Source organism: Cebus imitator, unplaced genomic scaffold (assembly GCF_001604975.1).
Source record: "Cebus imitator isolate Cc_AM_T3 unplaced genomic scaffold, Cebus_imitator-1.0 Scaffold111, whole genome shotgun sequence".
Classification (NCBI taxonomy): domain Eukaryota; kingdom Metazoa; phylum Chordata; class Mammalia; order Primates; family Cebidae; genus Cebus; species Cebus imitator.
Genome location: NW_016107426.1, coordinates 1,099,346 through 1,109,608, shown reverse-complemented (window position 1 = coordinate 1,109,608; position 10,263 = coordinate 1,099,346). Strand labels below are relative to the sequence as shown.

The window sequence follows — 10,263 nt, the reverse complement described above, 5'->3', positions numbered from 1 at the left end:
TTTTTGAGACAGGGTCTGGCTCTATCACCCAGGCTGGAGTGCAGTGTGGTGCAATCATAGCTCACTGTCAACTAACTCCTGTGCTCAAGTAATCCTCCTACCTCAGCCTCTCAAGTAGCTGAGACTATAGGCAAACACCGCCATGCCTAACTTTTTTTAGTAGAGATGGAGTCTCACTATATTGCCCAGGCTGATTTCGAACTCTTAGGCTGAAGTCATCCTCCTGGCCTGGCCTCCCAAAATGCTGGGATTACAGGCATGAGCCACTGCACCTGGCCCTGGGTCACACTCTGAGGTTACAGGTGAACATGAATTGTTGTGGGAGTCCCTATTCAATCCACTACTGGGGTCTACAGTTTCCACTTGACTGTGCCACTAATACTCAATTGTCATAAGGCATGTTATTCTGTTTAGAGCATGCAGAGCAAGTTTACTAGGTTTGAGGTTTGAGCAAGTTTCAAATTGAGAGACAATGCACTGTCACACAACTCCATACAAACTATTTCATTTTAGTGTAAAAATGTGTTTTCCTCTCATGGGAAGGATGCAGAATATCAGAATTTTAAAGAGAGGAGCAGAATTTAAAGAAATCCCCCCTGGTTGGCCAGGCACGGTGGCTCACGCCTGTAATCCCAGGACTTTGGGAGGCGGAGGCGGGCGGATTACCTAAGGTTGGGAGATCAAGGCCAGCCTGACCAATATGGAGAAACCCCGTCTCTACTAAAAATACAAAAATTAGCCCAGCACGGTGGCGCATGCCTGTAATCCCAGCTACTCAGGGGTCTGAGGCCGGAGAATTGCTTGAACCCAGGGGGCGGAGAAGATCAAGCCTGGGCAGCAAGAGCAAAACTCTGTCTCAAAAAAAAATACAAAAATTAGCCTGGCATGGTGGCACACACCTGTAATCCCAGCTAGTAGGGAGGCTGAGGCAAGAGCAAAACCTAAAAAAAAAAAAAAAAAAAAGAAACCCCCCTACATTTTTACATAGCTGAAGCTTTTAAATTATCATAGTTCCACAAGTCTGTACTTAGGGCTTTTGCTTTAGCCATGATCCAGCAGGCACAACAGGGATGGGAATACAATTATTTAAGAAGGAGGTAACCAAGTGAATTCTGGATAAACTGTCATTTTTCCAATCTCCCTCATTCTGCAGAGAGAAGAGAGAATTGTTTCCATTTCTCACACAATGCTCTTATCTCCTCCTTGGTGAGAGCCCTCAAGCCTCTTCTTTGGCACTGTAGGTGAGGGCAACTCACTACCTCCTGCGACAACCCCCTTTGTCCCAGAACAGTTTCATCTACAAAATTGTCATTTTTTTCTTTTTTGAATCAGGGTCTTGCTCTGTCACTCAGGCCAGAGTGCAGTGGCACCATTATGGCTCACTGCAGCCTCAAACTCCTGGGCTCAAGTGATCCTTCTACTACAGCCTTGCGGGTAGCTGGGACCACAGGGATGCGCCACTATGCCTGGTTTGCCTATTTATTTACTTATTTCTTTAGAGATAGGACCTAGTTACGTTGCCCAGCTTGGTCTCCAACTCCTGGCCTCAAGTGATCCTTCTGCCTCAACCTTCTGAGCCTTTGGAATTCACAGGTGTGAGCCATGGTGCCCAGAAAAGCTTTCCTTAATAAGTAGGTTTTATAATCCCCATATTTCAGTCTAGCACATGGAACTTAGAGAGGTAACATAGCATTCAGCCACATGGTGAAAAAGACTAGAAGGATATATATAAAAGATGTCATAAGCCAGGGTATGGTGGCTCATTCCTGTAATCCCAGCACTTTGGGAGGCTGAGGCGGGAGGATCACAAGGTCAGGAGTTCGAGATCAGCCTGGCCAACATAGTGAAAACCCCATCTCTACTAAAACTACAAAAATTAGCCAGGCATGGTGGCACGTGCCTGTAGTCCCAGCTACTTGGGAGGCTGAGGCAGAATCGCTTGAACCTGGGAGAGGGACGTTGTGGTGAGCAGAGATCTGCTGCTGCACTCCAGCCTGAGCAATAGAGTGAAACTTTGTCTCAAAAAAAAAAAAAAGAAAAAAGAAAAAAGAAAAAAAAAGGCTGGTGCGAGTGCAGTGGTGTTTACAACGAATTGATCACAACCAGTTACAGATTTCTTTGTTCCTTCTCCACTACCACTGCTTCACTTGACTAGCCTTTTAAAAAAAGAAATATAAAAGAAAGAAAGAAAGAAAAAAAGGCTGGGCACAGTGGTTCAAGCCTGTAATCCCAGCACTGTGGGAGGCCGAGGCAGGCGGATCACTTGAGGTCAAGAGTTTGAGAGCAGCCTGGCCAACATGAAGAAACCCCATCTCAACTAAAAATAGAAAATTAGCTGGGTATGATGGCATATGCCTGTAATCCCAAATACTCAGGAGGCTGAGGCAGGAGAATCGCTTGAACCCGGGAGGCAGAGGTTGCGGTGAGCTGAGATCACGCCATTGCACTCCAGCCTGGGCAACAAGAGGAAAACTCCATCTCAAAAAAAAAAAAAAGATGTTATGTGATTTTCTCTTTTTTTCCTTTTTTTTTTTTTTAAATTGTACTTTGGGCCCTGGGGTACATGTGCACATCCTGTGTCCTGCAGGATTGTTCCATAAGTACATACATGCCCCCCCAACCCCCCACACCCCATTGCCTACATCAGGCATTTCTTCTGGTGTTATCCCTCATCTGCCCCACCACCCCGTTGTCCTTCCCCTCCCCTCCCCTCTACCTCCCACCTAGCCCATTAAGTGTTGTTCCCTTCCCTGTGCCCAGGTGTTCTCATTGTTCATCACCCACCTACAAATGAAAGCATGCAGTGTTTGATTTTCTGTTCTTGTGTCAGTTTGCTGGGAATGATGGTTTCCAGTTTCATCCATGTCTCTACAAAGGACACCAACTCATCGTTTTTTATGGCTGCATAGTATTCCATGGTGTATATGTGCCACATTTTCTTTGTCCAGTCTATCATTGATGGGCATTTGGGTTGATTCCAGATCTTTGCTATTGTAAACAGTGCGGCAACAAACACGTGTGCATGTGTCTTTATGATAGAACGATTTCTAATACTTTGGGTATATGCCCAGTAATGGGATTGCTGAGTCAAATGGAATTTCTATTTCTAGATCCTTGAATTGCCACTGTCTTCCATAATGGTTGAAGTAATTTACACTCCCACCAACAGTGTAAAAGTGATTTTCTTTAGTTTCCTAAAGCTTTTTTCTTTCTTCCTTTCTTTCTTTTCTTTCTTTCCTTCCTTCCTTCTTTTTTTTTTTTTTTGAGATGGAGTCTTACTCTGTCACCCAGACTAGAAGACTGGAGTGAAATCTCTGCTGCCTGCCACCTTCACTGCCCTGGGTTCAAGCAATTCTTGTGCTTTGGCCTTTCAAGCAGCTGGGACTGCAAGGTTGTGCCATGCCTGGCTAATTTTTTAATATTTTTAGTAGAGGCGGGTTTCACCATGTTGGTCGGGCTGGTCTTGAACTCCTTACCTCAGGTGATGTACCTTCCTCGGCCTCCCAAAGAGCTGGGATTATAGGCATAAGCCATCACGCCTGGCCTCCTAAAATATTTTAAGTACAAACGAATTAATTTTTTAAAACCATGATTATGGGTCCTTCAGTTCAAGGTGACCGAGAAAGTGGGAATCAGGATGGCAACCCATTGCTGGACAACTTCCAGTGGATGCGGAATTTTCTGGACTCTCTTCCAGTGACCCCAAGCTTCCGCCTTTATTTTCCTTCCAGCTTCAGGACTCCTCTCACTCCAGGCTGGGCTTCCACCTCCAGCTGTGGCCCTCATCCCAGAGACTAGGACAGAGCAGAGGAGGGCTTCATAATGATGGGTCCCCAGGCCTGGGGCCTTGAGTGAGGCTGGGACCAAGGCAGCCTGTGGCACCGCCCCCCCCCATCCAGTTCCTGGGCAGCCACCATTGCGCTTGTCCGTGTGTCCCGGTAGGAACACTTGGCAAGGAAGTGTTGGAAGGAGACTCACTACAAGGCAGGCTCACCGGCTGTGTGATATGGCCAGATGAAGGAAGGAAAGCGCGTCTGCCTGGAGTGTGGAATGAACCTACAGGTTGATCATTACCCTTATCAGTGCTGCCGTCACCGTTGCCGCATGTGAGACACCCCCTCCTCCCCAAGGCCAGTGATTGCGCCAGAGTTCCTACGCGCTGGCAAGCAGGTGACGCCGCGGCGGACGGCCAGCCAGGGCGAGGGGTTGTGGGGGCGGGAGGCAAAGGGAGGAGAGGGCGTGTTCCCGTCGGTGAGGCGAGAACTCACCCGCGGTCCCCAGCCAGGAGGGCGGGGGCACCCTCCTCCCTCCCGCACTCCCTTGGGGCACACACCGGCGCTCTCCGCGTCCTCAGGTGCTCCGAGCTTCCCCGCGTCACCCGCAGCCAGGGCGCCCCCCGCGATGCCGCCATTCATTCCTCCTACACTGCGAGAGCAGCGCTGGCCTCCAGAGCCGGAGGAGCCGCTGGGCGCGGCGGGAGCTTCGAATCGGCATTTCTGCCCCAGCCGCCGGGCCAGGGTTGGTGGGAGGCGGGGTGGGGGTGTCTGCCCTGGTGTGTGCCGCGTCGGCCCAGTTACTATAGATCCCTTCTAGGAGAGACTGAAACACCCAGGTTCAGGAGACACAGACACTGTGGCACATGGATACAGGAGCCAGGAACGGAGACAGATACAGAAAGGCAAAGACACTTAAGGGACAGGCGTAGACAAAGGCCACAACACAGCGAAAGAGACACAGGGCACAGAGACAGAGAGATACAGGCACTTGGCGATAGACTGACACATGCGAAGGCAGAGACAGAGACACAGGCGGGAGACGCACAGACCCTGAGGATCTATTTAAGACCGGCAGAGCAACTAGCACGAGAGCGCGCCAACGGCGAGGGCACCATCCACTGGCCCCAGCTCTTCCCGCGCTGTGGGTTAGTGCCTTCCCCACTCACCCTGTACCCGAGTCTCCTCTCGCCGCGTTTCCCGGGTCCCCCCTTTCCATTGCACGCCCTGCGGCCGCCTTCGCGCCCCAACGCTCCCCGCCAGCTTTTGCCCTCCTGCTCCCAGTCCCCCTGGCACGCCTCTTCCAGCCCATGGGTCAGACCCTCCCCCAAGCTCCTCCGGTACCAGGCTCGACCCCACCCCCCTCCGGTACCGCCTCTTCCCGCGAGGTCCCGGCGGGGTTGGCTGGTACCATTCCCCAAGACCCACGTGCCGGCCATTCCCCGCCACAGTGCGGAAAACTCCCGCTACTGCTCCCGCGGCTCCTGGGGTAACCGGGTGCGCTCCTGCCCCCGGCCCCGCCTCTTTCCCCTGGCCAGTGCCTGCCCCGCCTCCACCGCGCCCCGCCCGCCGTGCTCTGCCGCAGTCGGGCGCTCATCGTCATTCCGCTCTCGCCGCCGCCGCCGCCGCCCCCGCCCCCCGCCCCCGCCCCCGCCCGGTCCCCGCCACCGCCGCCGCCGCCTGCCCAGCGGCCCGGGAGGCGGAGGCGCGGGGGAGGAGGCCCCGCTTGGCTCCTCAGCCCCGGATGCTGCATGACTTCATCCTTCCGCCGGCTCCCCTGCTGAGCTAGGGCCGGTCCGGCAGCCAGCCCGCCGCCCGCGCCCCGCCGCAGTCCCGCTCCCGCCCCGCGCCCACCCGCGCCCGCCATGTCCGAGATCCTGCCCTACAGCGAAGACAAGATGGGCCGCTTCGGCGCAGACCCCGAGGGCTCCGACCTCTCCTTCAGCTGCCGCCTGCAGGACACCAACTCCTTCTTCGCGGGCAATCAGGCCAAGCGACCCCCCAAGCTGGGCCAGATCGGCCGAGCCAAGCGAGGTACGCGGCCCTGGCCTGGAGTCGCCGCCTGACCCAGAAACCCTCCGCTGGGCGCCCCCCGGCTGCCGTTCCCCCCCGAGTGCCCGCAGCTCTTGCCGCAGACCCGCGCACCAGCAGCTCTCCGGCCCGGGCTAGAGGGGGGCGTCCCCGCTGCTGCAGTGTGTCCCCCTCTTCCCTTCTCCCGGGAACACGGTGCCCCGGATTCGATGCTCGCCACCTCTAGAAGCAGAGCCCTGGCACCCGGGCGAGGGGGAGGGGCCGGTCGGGGCATTCGGGGCTGCTCGGAAGTGGAAACGCGGGGTAACGGGCTGATTCTTTGGGATCAGATAATGAGTCGGTGGACGCTACGGAGAACCTTCGGGTCGAGAGGGGCGTCTAACTGGAGAGGGCAGGAGGCCGGGGGCCAGCTTGCCTTGGTTGTTTGCATGGGGAGGGGGGCTCTGTTGGTGCCAGGGTCGGAGGAGGGGTGCCAGCGGCGAGAGGGCTCGGGTTGAGGAGGGGCTGGACTAGCTGCATACTCGGTGTGAACCCCACTTGAGGAGGGGGTTCTGCTTAAGTGCGGCTTGAAGAGGGGGTTCCATGAGGCTTCTGATCAGCTCAGAGGGAGGAAGGCTCAGGCGGCAGGAGGGCTCGCACCGGGAGGGGGAATAGCTGGAGCCTTTGGATGAGGGGCGTTTCGCCATCGGGAGGGGAGGGGAAGGGGTCCGTGGGACAGAGGCTTGGCGGCGGGCTGGGTCTCCAGGAGAGTTCGGACGGGGAGGACACCGCGGCACAGGGTTCCGAGGGGCGTCGCTGGGCCACGGGCAGTAGCTGCGCGGGACGCTAGGACGCAGGGCTCATTCTCGCCGCCGCCCCCCGAGGCCGTGCGGCTGACGCGCTTTCTCCCTGCGCAGTGGTGATCGAGGATGACCGGATAGACGACGTGCTGAAGGGGATGGGGGAGAAGCCGCCGTCCGGAGTGTAGACGCGCCGGCTCGGGCGGCGGGCTCCGGGCCCAGCCTCGCAGCGGCCAGGAGCGCGGGCCGGCGATGCGGCTGCCGGCGCCCCCCGCTCCGGCCCAGGCGCCCGCGGGCGGGGGCTGCAGGGCCGCGCCGCCCCCGCCGCCTGGCACTCTGGAGCTGTCCGCTTCAGCACCACGGCGGCCGCGGTAGCGGCGGCGCGGACCCGCCCGGAACCCGCCGCCGCGCTCATGCACTTTAAAACCTCGGGCCGCAGCCCCACCCCGCACACCGGAACGGACACGGAGACCCGCGGCCCCCAGCTCCCGGCCCGCCCCCTCCCGCACGGCTCCCCTGCCCCACCCCCTCCGGCCAGTCTGGTCTGCAGACCGGGCGGCTGCCCGTGTCGGACCTCGCGCGGCCAGGGATGTTTGGCTGCGTACTTGCATGAGCTTTCCACCCACCTGAGCCCAGTCCTCCGGGCCGTTCCTCACTCCCACCCCTGTCTGGCGTGACCCCAGCCTCAGCCTCTTTCTAAGGGACTTCCTCAGCACATTTGTATTTTTATATCCGACTCTTTGTTTACTGGCTCTGCTCATGGTTCCTGCCCTCCCCTCAGTCTCGGCCACGCTCTTCTGCGCCTGGCAGATAGGATGGGTGTTGAGGCTGGGGTGAGACAAGCCCCCAACACGGTTACCAACTACATGGCCAGTCTGCCCAGGCGTGACCCCAGGAGGCTCTCTGGCAGACCCCTTCTCCCCAAGGTATCATCACCTTCCAAGGGCCCAGATACGATTTTACCTTGGACCCCTGTGTCTTGCCCCTGGGAACCCAAATGGGGACTGCTCTGCACCTTTGGATGACATCTGTGGCCCCAAAGATGTTCTTAACCCAGGGGTGCCCTTTGTAAATGTTCCTCCATTCTCACTGTACCAGGAGTGTGTGAATAAACACAGACCTCCCTGTGTGTGTGTGAGTGTGTGTGTGTGGCCGCTGCTTAGGTCTCAGGAGCCAGGCCAAAATGGGAGGGGGGCAGGTACTTGGGAATCTCAGAAGCATGTTGCTGGTGAGGGATGGTTGCCAAGACAGGCAGGCCAGCTTGGCCTGGGAACGTCATTGTGATGTGGCCTCCTTGGGTGCAGATACAACCCAGGTGGGACTGGTCACCAGTGTTGAGGATGAAGCATAAAGCAATCTAGGTTCAAAGGCTGCAGTCTCCTGTGGACAACCCCAGGATCTCCAGGCTGGCTGGTATGCAGAGGGGTTAGGCTGAGCTTTGCCCAGGGGATGCATCACTGGTGGTTTGGTGTGGTGGCAGAGGAGGTTGGGGAACCCAGGAGAAATTTGAGGAACACAAGAAAGAAGAAGGAAACCTGGGATCTCGGATCTAGTTGGAGCTGGGCTGTATTGGTTCATGTGGGTTCAATCCCACCCTCTCTCTTAGGCATGAGGCCCCTGGGATGTAAGCACCTTGGACCCAACCCCAAGTCCTGAGTCAGGAATTCCAACTACCTGAGGAGCCCAGGGCAGAATGGTACAAGAGTGGAGAACTGTGCTCCAGCCTCATAGCTGAATGGCACTAAGGAAGTCCTCATGATCTGAGTCCTGAAGGAAGCAGGGTGAGGTGGGAGGTCTGGGGGGCGAGAGGATTTGGGCCCCCAGGGCCAGCTGGGCCACACTGAGCTCCCCGCCCTTGTGCATGAGGTAGAGATGGAAGTGGAAACCACTGCCGTAGGTAGCATGCCTCAGGGACCAGCCGTAACAGGCTTGGGCATAGTGTCTGGTCCGAAAGTGGGGGGCAGCAGAGGTCATTGAGATGAACCGGCCTCCAGGGACCAGCACGCGGCTCACCTGCAAGGCAGACAGAGAAGCCATCAGTGAGAAGTGGATCTTCGGGTTCTCAAAGGTCAGTACTGCTCCAGATGCCCTCCCAGCCCCACATCTGTAGCTCAGGCTTTCCATGGCAGAGTGAGCCGCTTTCTCTGCCCCTGGCCATTCCTTGGGATTAGGTCTATATTCTATTCAGAGAGGGGGTACAGGAGTGATATCAGGTGTAGGAGGCGTCACTTTCTTATAACTGCTCACCTTTGCAATCTCTGTCACCCATCTGGAACGTGGCTGCTACCGCATCCCTATGGCAACCCAGTAGCCACGCACCAGCCTTTGTGAGTCTAGCTATTCCATTCCCTCTATAATCTTGATCCAGCTTAACCCTTCCCTTCCTTCAGAGAGCCACACTCCTGAAGGGGACCCACTACTTGCTCCAAAACATGCTTCTCGCTTCTGATTTCTTTCAGTCCCCTGAAACCTCGACCCCACAGCCCCACCTCTTGATCTGTCTTCCTCTCGTTGCTCCCTCACCTCACTCAACACCTGGTCCACAGTGCGGACACCTTCAGAGGACACGGTCCAGGGATCGCGTTCCCCAGCCAGCAGGGCATCCAGCGTGCCCTTCTCAAGCACCACATCAAAAGAAGCACTGGGGAAATCCAGCTGCCTCGCATCCATGGTCTCCCAGCGCAGCTGAGGCACGTGGGCATAGCGAGCCTGCATAGCAGCCACCACTACTGATGAGTAGTCCACACTGGTCACATCAGGGAAGCCTCCGAGGAACAGCTCGTAGCTCAGGGCACTGTTCCCGCAACCTGGGTGGGAGGGGATGGGTGGCAAAAGAGCTACGTTAGCTTTGGTTCTCACCTCCCCCGAATCTCCATCCACTCTTGGCCCCATTTCCTCTCAGTCCAAACCCTGTAGTACTGAGAGGAGGTGTCGGAGTGCAGAAAAAGCACAAGCCTTGGAAGTCTCACAGGCCCGGGTGCAAACCCTGGCTGTCACTCGCAGCTGTGTGGGCTGGGACAAGTTGTTTAAATACGAGAAACTTGGATTTTTTTTTTTTTGAGACCGAGTCCCACTTGTTCACCCAGGCTGGAGTGCAGTGGCGCAATCTCAGCTCACTGCAACCTCTGCCCCCTGCGTTCAAGTGATTCTCCTGCCTCAGCCTTCTGAGGAGCTGGGATTATAGGTGCCTGCCACCACAGCCAGCTAAAACTCAGATTTCCTATTCAGAAAAATGAAGATAACAATACCTAGGCCATATACAGGATGTGATGCATTAAACTTAAGAACTAAGAGCTGGAGAGTGGCTGAAGGAGCTCTAAAGTTAGGACTTCAAAGATCGGGGCTCTGATATTACGAGTGACACAGCCATGGCAAATCATTCAACTCTTTGAGCCTCAGTTTTCTCAGATTCAAAATGGGAATAATACTGGTGTCATTAGGACCATAATATTATTAGTAGTATAATAATAATATAAATTAGTATTATCCTAATCCCCAGCCTCTTAGAGAAGCTTAGAAGCTATCAACCCAGGAAAGGCTTCATGTTAGGGGTTATTCTCCTACTTTGTTTTCCAAGGCAGAATTAACAGGTAAAGGGGGAACTAGGCGAGGACTCACAGTGGAGCCAATTAATTCCTTGCAAATCTTTTCTTTTCTTTCTTTTTTTTTTTTTTTTTTAG

The 10,263-nt window shown here is 55.6% G+C and overlaps 2 protein-coding genes across 3 annotated transcripts in view; one reads left to right on the top strand and one right to left on the bottom strand.

Moving 5' to 3' along the window:
* The window catches only part of LOC108311073 (endothelin-converting enzyme 2), a 41,629-nt gene that overhangs the window by 25,539 nt on the left and 5,827 nt on the right, over positions 1–10,263 (bottom strand). Inside the window, exons 2-3 of one of the 2 annotated variants that reach the window (XM_017538337.2) lie at positions 9,107–9,390; positions 8,125–8,596 (exon numbers count right to left, since the gene is read on the bottom strand). In XM_017538337.2, the coding sequence (XP_017393826.1) occupies positions 8,309–8,596; positions 9,107–9,390 (572 nt within the window). In that variant the 3' untranslated portion in view covers positions 8,125–8,308. Of the gene's footprint in view, positions 1–8,124; positions 8,597–9,106; positions 9,391–10,263 lie in introns of those variants that run through there. The other variant, XM_017538338.2, reaches the window with a different exon arrangement.
* CAMK2N2 (calcium/calmodulin dependent protein kinase II inhibitor 2) lies at positions 5,380–7,712 on the top strand. Its single transcript, XM_017538344.2, has 2 exons — positions 5,380–5,807; positions 6,701–7,712. The coding sequence occupies exons 1-2, from the start codon at positions 5,639–5,641 to the stop codon at positions 6,769–6,771; spliced, it is 240 nt and encodes a 79-aa protein (XP_017393833.1). The 5' UTR covers positions 5,380–5,638; the 3' UTR covers positions 6,772–7,712.

Excerpts from the sequence above, each read along its gene's own strand:
- CAMK2N2 (XM_017538344.2), top strand. The coding sequence starts at position 5,639 with ATGTCCGAGATCCTGCCCTACAGCGAAGACAAGATGGGCCGCTTCGGC. Across the intron at positions 5,808-6,700 it reads GATCGGCCGAGCCAAGCGAG|TGGTGATCGAGGATGACCGG; the intron begins GTACGCGGCCCT and ends CTCCCTGCGCAG.